The following is a 23,033-nucleotide window of genomic DNA, read 5'->3' on the forward strand; positions in this document are numbered from 1 at the left end:
TGAACAGTATCTTTAGTAGAACCAACCGAAATGACACAAAAGTGTTTCAAGCTTTAAAGTTCTCCAGAACCGTTTATCAGAAAAGATATTACACGAAATAGGGTGGGGGAGCAAGGAAAAATAGAGGGAAAAAAACAAAGATAAGGCTGGATGATGTAGTCATGAGGTCAGTTTGTAGATCTGCACCTGCTGCTTTGGGTATCTGTTGACCAGTTCATATGTGCAACACCCCACACACAATTGCCTCCAAAAGCAGATGTGCCTGTTAGCCTGGTAAGGATAATTTAAAAGCATTTATTTTTTTTATTAAAAAAAACACTTCCTCTAAAGAGCTGTCCTAATTCCCATAGTTGTAGAGGCACTTTTTCAATATGCAGCCATCACGGAAAATGTTCTAGTAAATCAAATTCAAATATGCTCTTTCAAAGAAAATTATTAGCTTCTAAAGAGATCATTTATTTATATTAGCCAAATTAATTTTGATCAGCTTCACTATTTGCATGCTAATGCACCTCCTCAAATTGTTCATCAGTTTATCATATCTTCCTTTCCTGGCATCATTCTGTGAATGTCCAATAATTCACTTTGCAATTACACTGACAGTCTCAAATGGTGTGCCTTATTCGCAAGCCCAGTTGAAAGTTGAGTACGCTAGGACACTGTGAGACAACAGTATGCAACTCAAAAACACAGAAAACTGAGTTTCACCTAATCTGTTTTGCTTTCTAAATTATTGGTAGATGTTCTTGTAATGACCAGGGATAACTTAATTCAAAATCTGTGAAGTATTTCCAATGTATGCTATACAAAGGGAATGTTTACCATCAATACTTCTCTTCCATCATTGTCTTATAACCTACTTGATCGTAGGGTGGGTGGGTGTACCTGTCCATCCCAAAATAATTCTCTAGTTCCCAAGCTGTCATAAAATTAAAGATTACCAAGAAGCACAGTTTTATCAGAGCACCTTTGCCTTGCAGAAGCTAAAAAAAAATCTACCAGTGATAATTAGGAAAGAATTTCCTTCTGGAAGTATCTTTTAAAGCAGGCATGTCAAACAAAGAATGGATTGGTTTACAACTTTTTTTGCAACAAAAGGGACACCTTTAAAATGATATCTTATTAAATGATTAAATTTTACAGGACCAAATGCTTTCAAATCAAGCATCTGAAAATCTGTCTTGCCTTTCTTACATTTACATGTGGAATAGCTAGTCCCCTTTCCTTCAAATTAAGACAACACAGTTCACTTTCAGTTTTGAGGGCCTTTAATTGGAGTTCCTTCAAGCTCAGGTAGTTAACATCCTTTTTGTAGAATTTGTTCATAAGTAGGCAGAAACTCCAAGCTTGGAAGGCATAATGTTAGAGACTGTAACTTCTTGAGCATAATAGTTAGCTTGCACATTGAACACCTCTAAAGCTCTGCTTGAATGCTGATTTGAATGTAAGGCTCTGTGAAGTTCATGAGAGTCCCAGTAATGAAATAACAGAGCAGTACAGCATACATTATTTAATGGTTAATCATAAGATTGGCTTGAGAAGACTGGCTGGTTCTGCCTCTGGAGTTGCTGGGTGTCCATAAATGGTCGTTTTATTCGTGAAGCAGCTCCACGTTCAAATCCAATGCCCATAAAGTCCAAATCTTGCAACTGGAGCCCAGATTTAATATGGCATTATCAGCAGCATGATTTTAGCTCCACAACCTGGATTTCTTCATGCATATTCAGCACACCTATGCATAATATGCTTGTGGCAGCCTGAAGTGGGACAGGCATTTATGATGATGGAGGCAGGCTGCCAGAAAGGGGGGCAGGCGGACAGAGGGACTGAATGCAGAAAATAATCAGAAAAATGTATCAAAATGACCAAAATATTTTATTATTGCACAGTGTGTTCAGAAACAAGAAATACCTTCCACAGGGACAATCTTCCTTCCTGGCACTCTGCAAAAAAATAAAAAAATGTTTCCTTCTTTGCCAAATGCAGCTAATTTCTCATAGGTTTTTAGGAGCTGGTTCTGCCACCTTTGTCCCAACAGTTCATCCCAGAGATTGGGATTAATGCAAATGAAATGCCTGAAGGATGTAAATTATTAGTGGGGGGGGGGGAACACTTGTTGATGCCTTTAAACAACCTTCCTTGGGAAGAAATGTATCTAGAACACCCTGGTTTAGATGACAGGAGTCAATAGTAGATACCTATAGGGCAGTTGATGCTTTTGAATTATGGTGCTGGAGGAGACTCTTGAGAGTCCCATGGACTGCAAGAAAATCAAATCTATCCATTCTGAAGGAAATCTGCCCTGAGTGCTCACTGGAAGGACAGATCGTGAAGCTGAGGCTCCAATACTTTGGCCACCTCATGAGAAGAGAAGACTCCCTGGAAAAGACCCTGATGTTGGGAAAGATGGAGGGCACTAGGAGAAGGGGACGACAGAGGACGAGATGGTTGGACAGTGTTCTCGAAGCTACGAACATGAGTTTGACCAAACTGCGGGAGGCAGTGCAAGACAGGAGTGCCTGGCATGCTATGGTCCATGGGGTCATGAAGAGTCGGACACGACTAAACGACTAAACAACAACATAGGGCAGTAGGAACTGTTCCATTCGATGGATTACAGCTCACTTGGTGAGAGGATGATATGGACATAGCATCCTTTGTGGGATGATCTCCTCCAGAGGAGGGTTGCAACCTTTGGATAAATTTCTTCCTCTATGAGGAGGAAATTTCTACGAAATGCAGGGGGGGGGGATTGATCCTATCTTCTGGTTAGGAGGTGGTTCTGTGTAAAGATTTCCCTCTTCACACCATCTGTGGATGTATATATATATATATTTTTAAATCCTTTAATCTCTAGAGTGCCAATGAGATATTAATGAAGTGACAGACATTTGTTCAGGTTTGCCTCACAGACTGGCCCCCAAAAAATTGCGAGTAAAAAATTGTTTTGAGAAGTTATTCTTGCTTTCCATTACAAAACTGGCTTCTGTGTTGCTCAGTGGATAAGAGATGAGACATGCCTAAATGTTTTTCTTTCTTTCTTTTTGCAATTCATTGCAGGCTGTTACCCAACTAGAGCTGTTTGGGGACATGTCCACTCCTCCTGATGTAACCTCCCCCCCTGTAAGTACCGGAGAGAAATGTCCTGCCTCTTTCTCACATGCCACTTTCAGCAGGCTTATTGTAGCAGCATAATGCATTTAGATATTCATGACTAACAATGCCCCATACTGAAGCTGAAAGAATTTCAAAAAGGTTTGCAATCATTTTACCCAGTTTGAATTTTTCCCTATGTAAAATTGCTCATTACCTTTCTACTTTTTCTGCACTAATTGCTTACACTGATCCCCTGTGAAGCTATTAATATCACACAGCCTTAGACCTTCCATGGGGGGTGGGAGAGAACAGGTGCTGTAGGAATTAGCATATATCCTAGGAGCTGGGGAAGAACACTTTCAGTTTTATTTAATACATTACAAATCATAAGAGATTTTCCTGATGCAGGTTCCCATTCTGTTTCTAGTTGCTGCTGTTTTCCCTCCCCACCCTTCTGCTGCTCTCTCCCTTCTACATCTCCTCTCTTATTACCCCCCCCCCCAAAGCCCATGCTTTCCTCTCTCACTCACTTTTTTTAATTAGGGAAAAGGATGTAGAGCCAGTTCTTGGCAGCAGAAGCCACAACTGAGATGCCACCCATGTATGTTTAATCAGCACATTCTAATCTTGCCGTGTTTTACAGACCCCTGCAACTCCAGGTGATGCCTTTATCCCATCTTCATCCCAGTCACTTCCTGCTGGCGCAGATGTATTTAGTTCTGTACCTTACAGCACTGCTGCTGTACCCTCAGGTGAGTTTTCCACCTCATGCTATATAACTTGAGAACTTAAAGGCCAGTCTGGGCATATGTGGCTTATAATGGGAGCTATTCTGTTGTACATCAGAACTTCTAGCCCCTTGATGAATTAGTAAATTTAGTTAGTGCCAGTTCCCGCATACCTGCTCATTAATCAATGACTGCAGTGAATGACATATTACAGATATAAAATCACAGATAAAATTAACACCTCACATCAGGCATTTAATTTATGTCCCCCAACCCAGTAGATACAGTTTACACCTTAAGAGTTTGGCAATCCATTTTTTATTCATTCAGTGAACAGCTCCTAAATCCTTCCATATTCTTCTGAAGGCATTTGGGCGATCTTTCTCAAACTGCTTAAGACCCAGGGGCGGCTCGCCCATTGGCCCTAGTGGCACGGGGTGCCGGGGGGCGCTGAGGGGCACCCCAGCAAGTGGGGGAGCTGCGCGGCGGCCTCCCTTTCCCTCCTCCTTGACGCCCGCCAGCTGCGCCGCTTGGAGGAGAGAGGTAAATGAGTGGAGCAGGGGCACTACTACCCTGTTCCGCTCTGCAGCGGAGCTTTCCCTTTTTTTTAAGAGGTGGGGGGGGCGCCCGAGGGATCTGCACCAGGGCGCCTGATGACCTTAAGACGCTACTGTTAAGACCTCCTCAAGGCCACTTTCTTTTCTCTCTTGATTTTCCTGGAGTTCCGGTGGCCACAGGAGAAAAAAGACTGGTGTTTGATTTATGTTTTTCACTGTTCTTCGGTGACGATAGCTTAACGTCATTTCTGAAACTTGGAATAATACAGAGACAATACATTTGTTCCCCATTACTACCTCTGAATTGTTGAGCAGTTGCTTTTGCTTAAACCCTCTTTCACTTATGTCAGGCACCCCCAAACTGCGGCCCTCCAGATGTTTTGGCCTACAACTCCCATGATCCCTAGCTAACAGGACCAGTGGTTGGGGAAGATGGGAATTGTAGTCCAAAACGTCTGGAGGGCCAAAGTTTGGGGGTGCCTGGCTTACGTAGTTCTTTATCTGGGAGAAATGACACAAATGAAAATGTATGTTTGTCTCTTTAAAATACCGGAAATCCACTATAATGTTAGGTATGAATTAGCCAGAACTGTGTGTGGTCTGCACTAAATTTCTAGTTTCTGCTTTCAAGTAAATTAAACTTTGTGACTGGAATAAATTGTGCAAAGCAAGTACATAGGCATGTACATGCATATATTACATGATTTTGCTAGGAAGAAGAAGAGGGTAAGGACATACAGACATAGGAAGTCTGTCCCCGATTGCTAGCAGAAGTAGCTGGTGCAGTGTATTGGTGATATTTCTGCTGTTTACTGGGACAGTGTAGGAGTTTGGATGTGCTTGTGCAGCCCTGATCTTTGTCCTGCACTGTCCCAGTAAGCAGTAGCAGCACCACTGCCAGAAGAGATGCAGTGCAGCATCACTCTGCCAGCCATTCCTGCCTGGACAACACACAGCTCCTTTGATGTTCAATTAGGCTATATCTGCATACTTGCACATTTACCTGTATAATAATTTGCTAACAGATTGCAGGTGTGGTTTGAATCTTATCCCATTTTCCGCTTCTGTGTGTTATTTTTATTTTGTTACCGTACACATCCCATTGTCGAGAAAATGAAATAGGGTGAAGTTTTGAAACACTCTCATACAAAAATTCAGAATGAGCCTGGCTTTATCTACTCAGAGCTGTGGACATGCTAACAGCTGGCTTTGAAACGTAAAGCAAGAAAACTTCTTCTTTCCATAGCAAAGTAAATGTGTGGGGTTTGGTTTTTTTTTTGCGGTATAAAGACTACCTTATTGTTGTGTACATGCCTCATCAGCAAAACTTGTTTATCTCCATATAGCAAAAAAGAAAAGAAACAAAGAAGTCAAAATCTAGGTAGGGTAAACATTAAAATGAGAAAAGGGAATAACATATTAATGCTGCTTTAGTATACCCAGCCAGCTCATGATTTTAAGGAGAGGGAGCCACTAATTATGAAGCTAAACGAAATTTAAGATGTGCTGGGTGGACAAAAATTGAAACGTAAACGTAGAAGAATTAGAAGTGAATGTATGTAAAATGTTGAAACTAGGCCTTCATACAAAATGTTTTTGCAAGCTAATGAATCTTTTGGCTACATTTTAAGAAAATCTCTTAGAAAAGAAGTGGCATCTTTCATTTGGAGTGCAGCCCTGGTCTACAAACATTCAAACACTGTCCTACCTTATCTAAACCTAAAACTAAACTTGAAAGCTAACCACACATGGCTGCTCTTTTCTATTAATGTTGGTTAATGAGGCCAATTGCACGTGTGCTTCATGGAGAGTGGAAACAGATGATAGTAATTGGGGTGGGTGAGTGGGTTTCAAAGAGATGATGGAGTTATCATAGCACCAGGACCCCAGCGCTAATGAGATGGAACACCAGATTAGGTTTTTAGTGGGGAAAGACTTTTATCAACTATAACTTTAACGTCTTTGCAATGGCTTCTAAAAATGCTGGTGACAAAACTCCCTCCCATCACCGCCGGTCCCAAATGGTCTGAGGATCAGCCATCTCCCTACTTCATGGTCTTCATTGTGCCAAGGGAGTTCTGCCTGTGTAACACACACCCATCCTTGTGGTTATGGGTCATTTATTCAGGACCCCTAACAATCCTACCTATTTTGAGATTTTAATGGTTATGTAGGAGGATACTCCTTTTATCTTCTACAAGTGCTTCAGAGCACGCACTAGTGTTGCTTTTTGTGCATTTCTTCGTATAATCTACATTGCACTTGCGTATGGATATTCATTATATTTACCTACCCCTGGTACCAAATTCACAAAGGTAGGAGGAGACCATTAAGCCCTAGGCCCATCTTTGAGGAAAACACCACAAATCTTTGGCAACTGGAATGTTCTGACATTGCACCAAAGGGGCAGGTGGCTGGGTGAAGGACAAAACACAACTGAGGAGGGGAGGCAAAGTGTTGCTTTATATAGCTGTCTCCTACCCTTCTAAAGCAGTAGTGTGGGCTTGGTTGCTGACCTTTACTCTCACAGAGGGACAGAAATACAATTCTATATGATGTGCATGCTCTATTTTAATCAGCCAGATCAAATAGGTCTTGTAGGCTTTCTGCAGTGCTCCAAAAACCTGCAATACCTGTTCGACTAGAGATGCCAGGAAGGGGGGGGGGGTGTTATATGTCTGGACCAGGGGGGATTGTATGCATGCACTGGGGCAGAATGGGTGCGAATGTTTTTTCCATACTTCTTTCACCTTTCTGCATACAGTTTGTGTGAGTTTTCCCAGCTTCTGCATGTTACTCAAAATCTCGGATATATGATTGGCATTCTTCATATCTAGATACCTTTTCTGCTCTTGTGTTATAACTGCAGCTGCTGAAATCCAGTGAGTAAGGAGTTAGTGTCCAGTATAAATAGGGGGGGGGAATCAGAGGTCTACGCAGATGGTCATTTCAAAAACATAATTGCAATTACCTTGATAAATTTGTGGGTAATAAATGGGCAACGGACAACATGGAAAGAAAAGGGTTTAGATGTAAACTAAGGTATAGAATAGGTGAAGACAATATGCTTTGTTAATCTACCTACTGAAAATGCAAGAATAAAGTAAGTGTATGTGTTTCCCAAAGCTGCTTGTCAAGCTAGAAATACTGGAAGCAAAGTACTGCTACAACTAAGTACTGGTTACAGGTAGGTAGCCGTGTTGGTCTGCTGTAGTTGAAGCAAAATAAAAAAAAAATTCCATCCAGTAGCACCTTAGAGACCAACTAAGTTTGTCATTGGTATGAGCTTTCGTGTGCATACAGGTATCTGAAGAAATGTACATACACACGAAAGCTCATACCAATAACAAACTTAATTGGTCTCTAAGGTCCTGCTGGAAGGATTTTTTTTTTTTGTTTCAACTAAGTACTGGTCTGTGATAGGCTGGGTGAGTGAGCATATATTGTAATATAGAAGATTTCCATTCAGAAGAAAGGGGCAGAGAAAACATCATTAGGAACACTCCCTTCTTTCTCTTACCTACTGGAAAATGCTGTCTCAGTAAAATAGATTAAGTTTTGCATGTAGTCTAGCAACAGCTTCTGAACCTGCCCCATGCCTCTGCCCAACAACGCTTTCAGTGGAGCAACAGAAGCCACCCAAACTCCCTATGATTCCTCATTTGTATATCTGACCAACTTTTCTTCTTTGGCTGCCCTGTTTGGTTTTTTTTTTTTTTTTTGCTCTTCCTGTTCTGAAATTGTCCCCGCTCTCTTTCCCCCCGAAGGTTATGTTGCAATGGGAGCTGTCCTGCCCTCCTTCTGGGGACAACAACCTCTTGTTCAACAACAACTGGCCATGGGTGCTCAGCCTCCAGTTGCTCAGGTGATGCAGGGAGGACAGTCAATTGCATGGGGACAACCTGGGATATTTTCTCCCACCCAGCAACCATGGCCATCTGTAGCTGGTCAGTTTCAGCCTGCTGCCTTCATGCCAACACAAACTGTATTGCCTTTACAAGCAGCCATGTTTCAAGGTACCATTGCTCCCATTGCTACCGTTCCACCTACAAGCGATTCCACCAGATCCAGTCCGCAGACAGATAGGCCTAGGCAGCAAGCAGGAAAAGAAATGTTCAAAGATTTCCAGATGGCTCAGCCTCCGCCAGTGCCATCACGAAAACCAGATCAGCCTTCCCTCAGTTGTACCTCAGAGGCCTTCTCCAGTTACTTTAACAAAGTTGGGATGGCACAGGAAGCAGATGATTGTGATGACTTTGACATCTCTCAGTTAAATTTGACTCCTGTGACTTCTACAACGCCATCGACGAACTCACGTGAGTATTTCCCCATTTTTCTGCCGCAACCTTCCGCACATTGTTTCCCTTTTCTGAGATGGAGCTGTCAGAAGTATCCATGAATGCAATTAAAAATTAAATAAATTGGGCGTCTTTGAAATTGGGAAGACATGAAATCGAGGATAATCGCATGGAGTTCACGGATGTCCGTAATTAATTACACACATTACTTTTAATGAATTTCATTTTTGAAAGACAGTGTAATTTAGTTGTTGAAAGAGGGTGTCATCTTAAATATGCATAAAAACTGGCTTGCACAATCGGCTTTGGAAGTTCCCAAAGCTTGGATTCTGTTCGCGATCTTCGTGAGCTAGGGAAATCCAGAAATTTGGTGAGGGTTTCTGCCCCCCTCCTCCAATGAAAGCTGTGCTTGGTGCAATGGTGGCTTACTGATTTTGGATTCATAATTACCAGCCTTACTTGAGCATTGTGATTACATTGTTGCAAAAACATTTTGTGTGAATCAACCCTAAATTTAGAATTGCTGATGAGATGATTTTCGTGCTTAAACACACAATAAAATTGGATGGAGGAGTTGGAATTAAGCAGGTGTGGTGATGGATCATCACCGCACTGATGCAACATTCCTTTAGTGTGCTTAATGTGTATTTCTGATGGTACTTCAACAATTGCTTTGCAAGTGATTTGAGTGGACAACTGCTAATTTTATATTTCATTTGTTTCACAGTGTTAGAAGAAACGACTAAGTAGGCATCTGTAGGTTGTTGTTTTTTAAGAGGGACCTCTTCCAGTGATATATAGCTTCTATCATTTATTTATAATTATCTAATTTTTGTTAAAGATTTTAAGATAAATGCATTGGTACTGCTGCATAAATTAAAAACAAAGTAAACCCGGGACATTGTTTGTTGCTGTACTTGTCATATGAATGATAAAAGGTTACTGAATTTGCAAACTAAAACTAAAATATTTTGAATCTTTCAAAACTGACAAACTCAATGGTTCCCAAACACTTTACTAAGAGCAATTTTGCCTTTTGAGACAAGTTTCTCAGATCCATTTATTGTTAATCTCTGGGGGGGGGGATTGCCAAATCACACAGTGGCACTAGGCTCATAGCCCACCCAGACACCTGCCAGCAGGTGATATTTAGGAGTCAGTCATCCACTCAATTCAAATTATCTCTGTTGTCTTTATTCAGCTCCAACTCCTGCTCCTAGACAAAGTTCTCCATCCAAATCCTCAGCATCTCATACCAGTGACCCTGCTGCAGATGACCTCTTTGAAGAGGGCTTTGAAAGTCCAAGTAAAAGTGAAGAACAGGAAGCGGTAAGTGGGGCAACACTAAATCATAAATCCATAACTGAGTAACCATGCTCAGTTACTATGTACATGGTTCAGTTTTGAAAATTTTGAAAATTCTACTTTGCATGAGTACTAAAACATTTGCTGTAGATCACATTAAAGGTAGTATTAAATCAGCAAAATTGGACTGTAGAAGAAAATAGAGGAGAGTTTCCTAGTCCAATTATAGACACTTAACATTGACTTTGGGCAATGAAGGTTGCCCTGCAAAAAATAGAGTTAGGATATGAACCCAAATGTTCCCTCAATTTTTCTCCCTATTTGATGCAATGTTTAATCAAATGGAAAGAGAAAAAATGAACCAAGCCCTCTTCCCCCACCCTTCAAACTCTTCTGATTTTCTCCTGACTGCTCACAACTAATGTAAATTACAGAGGGCAGAGTGTTGATCACTGCTCCCACTTCCCCATCAGCACCGATGTGTGCTAGACTAGCACATATACTACTGAAGCAAAAACGTGCAAGTCACAATGGAAGGTTGCACAGATTAACTTAACATTTTTATCTACATGTCAGCTTACGCAGTCTATTTGAGTGTTCTTGCTTGCTATACATTTCTCCTGGATTGTTCTCTCATGATTTATTAGTCCGTATCTACCTGCTCCTGCCAGCTCTTCAAAGAGACAGAATTCAGGAGGAGCAACTGTGAATTAGATTTCAAGAACCGGAAGCAGTGTGCCATTGAAGCTTTGTGTGGTGGCACCGTTGTAGCCAATATAAATTGGCAGCTCTGCCTTAGAAACACAGAAAGATATTGGGACAGAAAGAAAAAAAGGGATTCCGAGACGTTGGTGTGATAAAATGGGGCGAGTTCAAAATGCAGCTCCTGGCACTCAAAGTGTCTGAGTCGAGTTTCGCCCCCTTCAGGCTGAACTCAACTTAGGAAGGGTCTTACAGGGTAGTGAGTTCTTCCCTCTGCTTTCTCCGGGGCAAGCCCAGGGAGGATGATTGGCAGGGAAGAGGGAATCCATGCTCTCCATGGAGGCTTTTCTAGCATTCAGGAGGAATGCTTTATATGCCGAGTTTGTTTTCAAGGGGAGGAGTTGGCACATTTCTTCAGACTTTGTAAAAATAGCACAACACATTTGATTTCCCAGGGGGAAGGGGGAATCAGTGACATTTGAAAATGAAAGTAAGTATACATGATAATGGTGGGAATGGACAACCCAGCACAGGCAAATGGGTAGTGGCTTGGGTAGGAGACAATATGGATAACTTTTGCTGCCGGTACAATCACATGGCTTGGCTTAAGTTGAATAGCACGAGTGGTGAATACGATAGCTAACGCATGATTCTGTGCCTGCCCCACTTGCAAGGTGACAGCAGAAGCATGACCTCACGTTGATAATGGCAACCTGGTCTCAGATCTGTGGTGTCCAAATTTGCTTGTGATGATCACAAACCAGTTATGGGCACCATACACAGATGCAGATTGCTTCTCACATTGCTGAAAACTTGTATTTGGCTGGGTTTGAGTTGCGGTGCAAAAATAGTCAGACGTGGCCATGGCAACTGCTTCACATGAATGGCTCATCACAAACTAGAACCACTAATTAGGCAAGCTTAAAGCAGAAGCCATGCGCTAGGCATTTGTCTGCTTCTTGACCAAGTCTTGAAGGTAAAGTTAGCTTTGGCCAAAATGCACTAACTTAAAAGACTGTTTCTGTGAGCTCAAATCAGTTTACTATCCTACCCAGGGCTGGCCCACTGGCAGCAGTTGGTCCTAGGAAATATCAGCTGTAGTATATGGCTTTTAAATTATTTTCATCCACAATAGGCATTCATGTTAAAATGCATCCACTGCATGAAAATAACTGCTGACTTTGTTTTCCTTTCTGTTGTTGAGAAAAAAAGGTGTTATGTTCTTGTATTCTAGCCTGATGGATCTCAGGCCTCATCCAACAGTGATCCATTTGGTGAGCCCATTGGTGATACTGTAAGTCCACAGGGCGATAGCTAGATAGCGCAGGTTGGGGTAGGTATCTGTCCTTTTATCTCTGTCACTTTTGAGCTATTCATATTCACCATTGCCTGCCTTCATTTACATTGATGCTAGCCACTTACATAATATATTCCACATATACAATATGGAATATTTCATGCCTTCATTTCACTACTTCTCACACCATTTGCATCACTGGTTGATAGTTCCATTCCAGGTGGTGCACTTTTGTGTTGTCAGAATAATAATAAAAAAACAATACAACCCTAGGGAAAATATATATTACAGCAACTGTGAAATGAGATTTAAAAAAATTTCCTTCCAGTAGCACCTTAGAGACCAACTAAGTTTGTTATTGGTATGAGCTTTCGTGTGCATGCACACTTCTTGAGATACAAAGAATGTGAAATGAGAGATTACCAACAACAGGTTCATAGTTGTTGTTTTTCTTACAGAGTATTGATGATCTCCAATTTCTGGTATTCATGATTAGCATTTAAGATAATTGTATTTTGTGCATTTTATCTTTTTCTGATAGAAATTGCAAAGTGGCAGGCAATGTTCATCCAGGACTGAAATGATATCTGTAGTGCAACATATTTTCTAAGAGAATGAATTAAGCACCATCAGTAAATTAAGATGTGCCTTCCCACTCTGTGGCCACAATAATGGTCAGCTGGAAAACCTATTAGCTAAAGGGTCTAATGAAAATATTAAATTACAATGTTGATGTCTATGGGTTAACAACCCATTGATACAGAGAACATATAACCCATTTTAAATATATATTTTCCATGACAAAATGCTAAGACAACACAATTGCTTTAATCGTTAACTGCACGCTGCATGTTGTGGGTGTTGATAGATGTTTTATGAGGGTGACTGTGGCTATTTTTATTCTGGCATCTGTGTTTTGTCAGAAAGATTGTGATGCTACAGTGCCTGTGAGTGTTGAACATCCCCATCTCATCTCAATGTATTCCAATGCTGCCATATGAAAAATGTTTCTTTTATTACACTGTGCTGTGATTTGAAACAGTTCAAGCACTATGTGATTTATTGCTCATCTTTCTGTGTATGGAGCATATGACACAAATTAATGGAAATGGTGGATTTATTTTTAGTGCATAATGTGCATCGGTTTCCAGGCTTTTAAGAATGTGCTCCCAACTACAGATATCTGAATGTACTAGCCGCTATCCAATAGTCCCTTTCCCATGAGCCTCAAACCATTTCTGCCCTCACCTGAAACCACTGTCACCCCCGGAAGTCTGCGCTGTCTTACTTCCTCCGTTACTTAAAAAAAAGAGAGAGAGGTAAATTTGAAATGTTTGCTTTGTCATTTGTGGCTTTAGATTTCTAAGCGGTATACAACTAAGGGGGTGTCAGACTCTTCAATAACTACTTTGTCTCTTTAAAAATGTTCCTTTATCCCACTTTCCCCATCAGTTTGAACTATACTATTGTGCTTTGCTTTTTAATGTTTACACATTGTATGGCTCCATATCAGTTTAAAGGGAGAGATGAGCAGGTGTTCCATTTTGGCTCTCCCACATATTCATCAGGTAGGGGAAATCTACAGTTAATGCCTTTTCAGATAGACTATTATTTAAGACAGGGTTGGCCAAAATGGTGCCCTCCAAATGATTTAGACTACAACTCCAATGACCCTCTACCATTAGGCCAATGGAACTTGGAGGCCTAAATTATCCAGAGGGCACAATGTTGGCTACTGCTACATTAAGGAATTGAATGGGCCTGCTCTTTTCCCTGGAAGCTACCACAATATTTAGAGGGCTAATAGTCCAGGTTTGTTCTGTATGATCAATAGTTAAAACTGTGACAAGGCCCAATATCTTCAGTCCTACTTTATTAATGCTAAGCATCTTATCCCAGTAAGAGGGTCGGAGAGAGGTCTTCATATTTATAGAGGGCTTTAGAATTTGGAAGTGAATAAACTTGGCATAAACACAGGGTTCTGATGCACTCAATGATGCACTTGGAAGCTATCTGTTCCTTTTGTTATCTTCACTCAATGATGTTGTTTATGCTGCCTCTGTATATACCATATTTACTCAAGTCTAATGTGTCATCAAATATAATGCGCACCTTAATTTTCATAACATAATTTGGCCAAAAAAGGTGAGCATTAGATTCAAGTAAATATGATATTCAAGTGCACTCTCCCACTTGGTTTTTTTAAATGTCATTTTGCTTTCTGCATTGTTATCACTTCTTTTCTGCAGTATCTTAAAGTCTTTGTATTTGAATAATCAAGTGTCTTATCAATTCCTATATCTTGAACTACGTTGCATTTTGCATCTACCTGCAATCTTAAACTGAAGCTTTCAAACTTGGAATTCACAACTAACCTTTAAAAAAATGACAACTGTGCTGTTAGTAGTCAAATCTGCAATCTACTGATAAGCAAAATGTTTGCGTTGCTCTGGTTTTTTAAATCAAAAGCTGGGAGAGATGTCTTAATACAGTACAATTCACTGAAATTGCAAAAAAAGAAAAAGAGTGCAGCACTATTCTTAGGCAGTAGCACATTGTTTCAATTTAGAGAATGTAGATTTGTGGATCACAAGACAAAGGTAGCAAACAGCAATAATACATTTATTTATATTTCTGCAAAGACTTGGCTAGCGTTGTGAAGAAAAGGCAGCATTTGCTCAAAAGTATTACAATCTTTATTTTTATTTTTTTATCCATCAAGGGCAGGATTTTTTTTTACAGGAAGGCAGAGTTTGTCAGAACCCAACAGGATTGTTAGCATAAAGGGCTGATCCCCCTGTAGCAGTGAACAGCCACATGCAGTTTTTACCCTCTGACACATTCCTTTTGGCTTCTGCCTAAAGGTTGCCACCTGTAGCGCAGAACCTTCAATTTGAGGAGAACTAGACTGAGATAGGAGAACAATGGTGCATAGTTTCCTGTCTTTCCGTCTTGAAGACAATCAGCTTGTTTTGTAACCTGTAGGTGAGCCTATTGTCATTTAACATATTTGGACCTGTACTTGAAAACTTGGAGGAGCTGCATACTGGTATATTAACTATAGTCAGTGGTCTACTGTCAAATAACATGGGACATAATTATACATAAATGTATTGGCTTCACTATTACAGTAAATATCTTTATACAGTGGTGCCTCGCTAGACGAAATTAATTCGTTCCGATGGTCAATTCGTCCAACGAAAACTTCGTCTTGCGAGGCACCGTTTCCCATAGGAACGCATTAAAACTTAATTAATGTGTTCCTATGGGCTCCAGGGACTGGCGGCAGTGGTGGCGCTTGCTCGCTTGGCTCCCTGGAAGGCAGGGAGACAGGCGGCAACTGGCCCCTTGCTGTCTGCGGTGAGGGGAGAGGAATGAGCGGGGAGAAAGCAGCCCTTCCCATTCGTTCCTCTCCCCACCACCACCGACAGAAAGAACAGATCCCGGGGTTGCCGGATCTGTCAGGCGGCGGGAGGGAAGAACGGAGGACCATCGGATCCTCCATTCTTCCCTCCCCCCGCCCGCAGATTCGCCGGTGTGGGGGTGTTTTGCAGGCTGTGTTCCCCTTGGCAAGGGGAAGGCAGCCAGCAAAACCGCCCCCGCATAGGCACGCTTCGGCCCCTTCACCCAAAACGGCGGATAGCAAGCCCGCCCAGGTGAGGGGGTGGGTGGCGGGAGCAGCGCCCGAAAGGGCTCCTTTGGGCACTGCTCCCGCCGCCCCTTCACAACAGCAGGCTTGCTAGCCACCATTTCAACAGCGCCAACAAGCCCCTGTCAGGCGATGGGGGGGATGCGCAGGATCCTCCGCTTCCCCCACACACACTGCCCGGGGATCGGATGAGGCTGGAGAAGCCTCGTCCCATCCTCGCAGTGTCAGGCGGTGGGGGGGGGAAGGAATCCACTTCTCCCCCCCCTTCTTCCCACGCTACAGCCTTTGTGTTCCGCTGGTCTCTGCCGGTTGCCCCTCACCAGCAGAACACAAAGGGGAATGAGCTGCAGCGCAGGAAGAAGGCAAAGGAAGATCAGCTGAAAGGCGGTGACAGCTGTCAGCGCCTCTCAGCTGATCTTCCTTTGCCTTCTTCCTGTGCTGCAGCTCGTTCCCCTTTCGCTAGAGGAATGCCCTGTAGGTTTTCTGATTGGAGGTTTTTATGGCCATGCTTCACAATAAAACCTCGTCTTGCGAGGCAACCTCCGATCGCAAAACCTATTCGTATAGCGGAAAATTCATCTAATAGGGCATTCGTCTAGCGAGGCACCACTGTATTTTGAAAAGTACCTGGGGGGGGGGAAACCCCAATTCAGGTGCTGCTTATCCTTCTTGGCCCCATTTTCAGAAATGTTGCCAACACGCCAGAGCACTTTGATTCTCTGTGAACGCTCGAAGAGCTAGTCCTGGGCTGCTAAGCTGAACTATGAATGGTCAAATTTGTCTGTTTTTGTCTCTTTTGGTTTCTCGTTTTTTCCAGCCTAGGTTTTCTCATTTCTACATCAGTTTGTGAACCCCCCCCCAAAAAAAAAAATCATGAAATTTCACATGCAAGTCTTGGAAAAATTTGGAGAAGCTCTAGTGTTGAGGGATAGCTATGTTCCAGTTCGCATGGGCGTACCCAACGAGGGGCAGCTGCTCCCCCCAGAAGCAAAAGAAAAATTGCTGTATTTTATGGACCATAACCCGCACTTTTCCCTTCCAAAAACTGAAGGGGAAAAGTCACTGCGGGTTATGGAAATTGGGCTGTTTCTGCCCCCTCCGCAGCTGCAGCCAGGGTATGCCCCTGCCAGTCCGTGTATTCATTCGCAGAGGGCACATTAGATAGGTTTGCATTATAATGTGAAGTGAACACATTTTCCCCAATCTCTGGGCCAAGTGTGCTTTTGTCTCACAGGATAACAGTGGCCAGATACAACCCACTTACTGTAGCTCAAACTGGTCCAGCTAAATTCAGCCCCATAACCATTTTGCCAAGTGTTTATGAAGCAATACATGTTATTTAGTTATATAAGTTAATGAGTACAGTGGTACCTTGGTACCATAATTATGGTACCAGTGGTACCATAATCCATTCCGGAGGTCTGGGTGTAAACCAAAATAGGTTGTAACCCAAGGCGCGCTTTCGCCAATGGGGCCTCCCCCCAAAATCGGTTGTAATCCAAAAAAAGGGACACACACTTCCGGATTTGACGTGGTTGTAAACCAAAACGGTTGCAATCCAAAGTGGTTGCAAACCAAGGTACCACTGATACTCAAACCAAGGTACAACTGATACTCAAGCTATGGGGTTAGTAATCACACACATATATATACCGTATATATATTACTATGTCCTGCTATGCTGAGTCACTGTAAATGAGCTCATCATAGAGACAGAATAACCAAGCAAAGCACAATTAGAGGCTTGTTTTTCATCATGAAGCCCAGTGCAAAGGAGAACTTTAGAAACATAAGGTGTTTTTATACATAGCAGCTGTTATTAATGAGTACATAAAGCAAGGGTCCCTTCACCACAAGGAAGCAGAACAGCCCTGCACCTACCCCTCCACTGTTGGATCTGGCTCTCTAAGGAAGCCTAGATTGTAGTATAAAAGATACATTACAATCTTGACTGAGGTGCTACTCCTTTGGGTTTCCTTGACCTTCTTTCTCTGCAGCAGAGTCTCAACACAGGGCTTTCCTTCTGACTGGATGATCAGTATTTTCTGAAATGCATCAGCTGAGATTCTACTTTCTGTTCAGCCAGCCAGAAGGAAAACACTCTGCTTAAAATCTACATAGGAGCACAGAGGTCAAAGCAGCCTTGGGAGAATTGCAAGTTTTAAGTTCATAATGCATCTTTTATGCCAGCCTTACATACACCAGTAAGAAAAATTCTGCCCATCACCTTGTCCGGTTGGCTTACACTAGCAAAAAGGGATGGTCTCTGTTAAGATAATAAAGAATACAGGGACAGTAGTAATGGATATAAGGTATTTGGTAATACTTTTAGCTTGAAGAAAATGTCCAGAATGGTAGTTCCCTTAGAAAAATAATAATGGAACCAAACACTACTCTTAGTTGTAAAGCTAAGCTACATAAAGGCTATTTGTGATCATTTTTAAGCTGAAACTTTAGCAATGAATTTCTGAATTAGAGGATAATTTTTAGAGCTAAGAAATGGGAATTGAGGTGCAAGAGTCTTGTTAAAAATGTGTTTTTTGCAAAGGCTATAAAGAAGATAAGACAGCCAGTCCTATGGAATAATTTTTGAGGGTCATTTAAAAAATGTATCTATACCCTGTTAACTAGTGACACTTAATATTAAATCTGTAAGACAGATATGTAGGACAAAGCTACAATGAGTTGGTTAACATTAAAGGGTCTTACAGTTTTAATAGTAAGTGACATTTTGGGGGGATTACTTACTTACCTACCTACCTACCTTTGTACATACAGTGGTGCCTCGCTTAACGAATGCCCTGCTTAACGAAATTTCCACTTAACGAAAGGTTTTTTCTAGTGGAGGTTGCCTCGCTAGACGAATTCGTTTTATGAAAAATTCGTCTAGCGAATCGCGGTTTCCCATAGGAATGCATTGAAATTCAATTAATGTGTTCCTATGGGCAAAAAAAATTCAAAAAAAATTCAATGCATTCCTATGGGATTCGCTAGATGAATTTTTCGTTATAAGAAAAGACCCGTTGAACGAATTAAATTCGTCTAGCGAGGCACCACTGTACATCAATTACTTCTTGTGTTGAAGACTGACATGTTGTGGTATAATTTGCTGGCTATCCTGGTACTGCTTTTCAGTGTCCAATTGATAACAATTGACCCAGGAAAGGGCCGTCTCTTATTGTGGCATTATTTACATAATCTTTCCTGTCCCTTGTGATTTACTTCTCATGCACCTCTGGTACTATAAGGTGATAAACGGCTTTTTAATTTACTTTGTTCAATCATGTGCATTTGCTATTCACTGCTAAATATATGACCCAAAGTGCACTGACAACAGATAGCTGGATCCTTTTTGAAACTTCAGGGCCATTATTCTAGGGGATAAAGTGAGGATTACACCAGAGCAGAGTGAAAGATCCCATCAAAATTTATGAAGCCTAGAGGCCAAATCGTCTTTCTTTCAAGTACTATTGTATTGTAAACTAGCCAGAACTGTGAGTGTCTGTGGTCTATGCAGCAGCAATCTATGTAACCATAATCTTTGAAGTGTCCCCAAACTTGGAATAGAATTGTTATTCTTTCTTGCATACTGGGGTAAATATGCTGATGAACATAATGTTCATTATGTGTGCAATAAGACCTGATTTGAAATGCTGAAATTCTCTGCATAGGTATTAGATTCACGGGGCAAGATCCAGCATCACAATAGTAGATGTGATGGGACTTCCCTTTACTCCCTTCTGTAGCCCCCTCCACCCCCAACTTTGCACCCTTTGAAGGTCCCCTAGCCTCCACAGCAGATTGTTTAGGGGTGCTGGACGCTTGGGGGATGGGGGAGAGGAAGTGGAAATCCCATTTGCCTAAGCAAAAGTCCATTGCCCAAGTAGACTGACCTTGTTGGATATCACCCATAAAGACAAGATATGGTATGCTTACCATTACCCTTCTTCTTGAGAAGTGAATACTTTGTGGATTGGAATGCAAAATATGCTGCTGTTGCATGCACCAACTCCTTGATTTTTGACTTACGAGCCCTGCAAACAGAGTTTCATGATATAATTCAGAATTTTAAATTAGTCATTTACAAAGAAAAATAACCTGCTATTTTTAGACCACCACCAAAACACCACCACTCCATTTGGAAATAACCTGTAACAGTATACTTTTGTCAAGACCAACCCAAATGTCACAAAGTTGTGAGCAAGCTTCCAAGTTCTCCAGAATGTTTATCACTCGCATGTGCCCATTGCTGGACTCGACAGGGAGGGAGCATAGGTCCTACAGCACTGCTCCACACCAGGATTTCATAGTGGGGCAAGGTCCTGATGTCAATTTACTAGGGCAATATATAGAAATGTTTAGATCCTTTATGAAGTTCTATAGCCAAATTTGCCAGTGCTTGCAATGTGTCTATTACATGGTAGTTCTACTGATATATCTGTTATCACTGACTTAACATTTACTTGGATTTCGAATTTGTATAATATCCATGGAATGCTAAGGTGACATAGTGCATTGGGCTTCTTGTTAGCTCACCACCATCCATTGTTTCGCCATTTTAGCCATTATTGTTTTGATCAAACCTACACAGACTTTGGAGTGAAGCCTTCCTGCATCTAATAGCTAGAATGCGCCAACAGAAAAGTTCATAGTATAAGATGTGAAATATTTAACTGGAGTTTGTCATTATTTCCCTGAACTAAAACTGCATGTTTATAAGCTGAATGATGTCTTTGCTCTCAGCAGGGGTGAATTTGCCTCATCCACCCACCTTCTTGGACTTGATAGAGACTCAAGCTGGTTTCTCCCAGGGGGAGAGGACAGCTAGCCAAATGAGCAGGAGTATGTAATGGGAGAGGACAGTCCAGTCCAGTATATAAAGTTACACTGCCGCCCCCTTCTCCCTCATTTTGTCTTGCCCCTCTATAGTGGGCTTTCCCTAGCCACTTTTTTTTGGGGGGGGGTGAGAAGGAGTTTAGAGGGAGCCCCTGGTTGGCACTTAGGACTCCCTGTTTTTATCTACTTCACACTGTAGGGTAACTTGGCTGTTTGGCATTCAGTGCCGGCAGGTAAGAAGAGATAAGATCTTCGGTCACTGCCACCCTGAGGCTTTATGGTGGTAATGGGTACTCGTGAGTCATCATCCATAGTCTGAGGTTTGTTGGTACTTGAAAGAGTGCTAAGGATGTGGTTTGCACATCAAGATGAATGCCCCGCAGGAGGAGTCGGGTGTGCAGGTTGGGTTTCACATACCCAAGGCTTGCTTAGCAAAAAGGAAGATTTTTCTCCCAGTCCTTGGCTGGGGAACTCACAATGCAATGGCTTACATTCCCATGGGATAGAGGGATGCTTCTCTCATATGCATTCATCGATTCCACCTGCCTACACTTAAGGTATTTGTTTAATTGGCAGACCCTCTAATTTTGCTACATTTTTAATAAATACAATATTTTTACCATTTAGTCAGCTGTCTTGAATCATCTTTCAGGGTGTGGGGGCAATGGGCCGATTTGCTCTCTGTGTGTTTAAAAACAATAATTGCAAACTTAGCCTCTTCTGGCCTCAATTGTACTGTGAGATTTACATGAATTCTATTTCATTATAATTATTTCAACTTAAACTATGAATTGGGTTCTTAATAAACAGTGTGGAACTGCGGGATCCTTCTATATTATTACTGCCTTTTCAAACACCATCATAATTCAAAATAATAAAAATGCTATTTCTTTAGCATTTTTATTCTACTCACCTACTTCCCTGAAATCATCTGCTTAGATACAAATGACTAGAATTGTCTCTATTCACATTTCTTTCTATTGTTCCCAGGAAAGAGAGCCTCTCTATGCCCAGATCAACAGACCTAAGAAATAGCGTTGACCCACGCTTGTGGTGCTTCAAGACTCAAACAGAAAACTACAGCCTTGACAGGCCTTTGGCTCCCACATTTTCTTGCAGTTGATCCCATCTAATAAAGGATAATCACCTCACTGCATCAGTTCAAGAAGCAAAATGTTTTGGCAACCAGTGGCAACTCTCCAAGGCAGAACATGACACTTTTGTTTTCTTCCACAGTCCTAATATCCAATCAAAACCTTTCCTCAAGTTTCAACTATCCAGCATTTTCCCACCACACCTTGTCAACCTTTTTGCCATTTCCAGTGCACCACATTATAGAAGTAATCAGTTCAAATCGGTTAAAGGACTGCTAATCATTTAATAATATAAAAACGCAGGAAAAAAATCATGAATACTACAACCATTGAGCTCCGTGGCTGCACATTTTGATGATATGGTGACTTTTTTTATCACCATATTAGACTGATCTGGCTGTATTCCCACCCCCACCCCTTATACCACTCCATAATGGCATATTTTAAGGTGGGGGACAAATTATTTGACTGTTCCATTCTATCCCCCTTTCTTACAGACAGGTGACAGACTCTAGCAGCAAAATGCCTCCTGTGAAAATTATCCTTAACTTGAAACCATGGATTGCCATTCTGCTGATTATCCATCTTGACTGGGAAACGTTGCCAAATGGACCTTTTGAAATTACAGTACATCAAAGAGATGAAATGCTGCTTTTTTTGTTTTGAATACTTCTACTGTGGGTAGAAAAGGACATCAAATGTTTTGATGAAGAAAAAGAAGAAGAAAAGTGTTATTTCCTAGGGGACTCTTAAAACAAAGACCAGAAAAGGAATATTTTTTATTTCTTTGATATCTTGCTGCTGTAATGCTATGCAGACAAGTGTTTTTCTTCTCTGTGTGCCATTTTTGAAGAGAGAGAGAAAATAATAATAATTGTTTGCCAAATACTTCCAGTATGCTTTCTGGATTTGATTGGAATGGACTTTATTAACCAAGATGAAGATGGCATGAATTTTGAAATAGTGAACTGATTCTGTGATCAAATTGTTCATCTTTATCACTTTTTGTACATCAGAAAAATTCAAATGGGATTTTTATTTTATAACTTGAAATTAAAAAGGAAAAAAAAACTTACCATAAAACTCTTTAAATGTTTAAGGGGAAATGGCTTTAAGGAGTTTGAATGAAATTTGCCAGTTTTTTTTGTAAATATAAAATGTTATGAGAATTCTTTTAATAATGCCATGACACTGTAGAGAAGGTAGCAAATGGCAGTACTTTGGAAGTGTGGAAACCCCCAGTCTGTGGCTCTTGCATCTCGTATGGTTTTCCCCCAAAACATGCTTATAATAATGGGCTGAAGCTTAAGTGCATTTCCCACCAGCAATTAGGTTGTCAGCAATTAGTAAAGTTGATGGGTAACACATGATTTATTTTCTTGTTTTTATGACACAAATATTATTACTACATACTGTACATTTTAAAGGGAAAAAAGTACATTCCATAGCCATTTCATAGCTAGAAAATGAA

At 41.3% G+C, this 23,033-nt stretch overlaps 1 protein-coding gene across 2 annotated transcripts in view; it reads left to right on the top strand.

Annotated features, from left to right (window-relative positions):
• DAB1 (DAB adaptor protein 1) overlaps positions 1-22,617 on the top strand; it is a 206,900-nt gene extending 184,283 nt beyond the window's left edge. For both annotated transcript variants that reach the window (XM_088673999.1, XM_088673998.1), the window contains 6 exons: positions 3,061-3,123; positions 3,740-3,848; positions 8,149-8,697; positions 9,881-10,008; positions 11,921-12,019; positions 21,459-22,617. In XM_088673999.1, coding sequence (XP_088530125.1) covers positions 3,061-3,123; positions 3,740-3,848; positions 8,149-8,697; positions 9,881-10,008; positions 11,921-12,004 — 933 coding nt within the window. In that variant the 3' untranslated portion in view covers positions 12,005-12,019; positions 21,459-22,617. The remainder of the gene's footprint in view (positions 1-3,060; positions 3,124-3,739; positions 3,849-8,148; positions 8,698-9,880; positions 10,009-11,920; positions 12,020-21,458) is intronic.
• The last annotated feature ends 416 nt before the right edge of the window (positions 22,618-23,033 follow it).

The sequence above is a fragment of the Zootoca vivipara genome, chromosome 7 (assembly GCF_965207765.1).
Source record: "Zootoca vivipara chromosome 7, rZooViv2.hap1.1, whole genome shotgun sequence".
Lineage (NCBI taxonomy): Eukaryota > Metazoa > Chordata > Lepidosauria > Squamata > Lacertidae > Zootoca > Zootoca vivipara.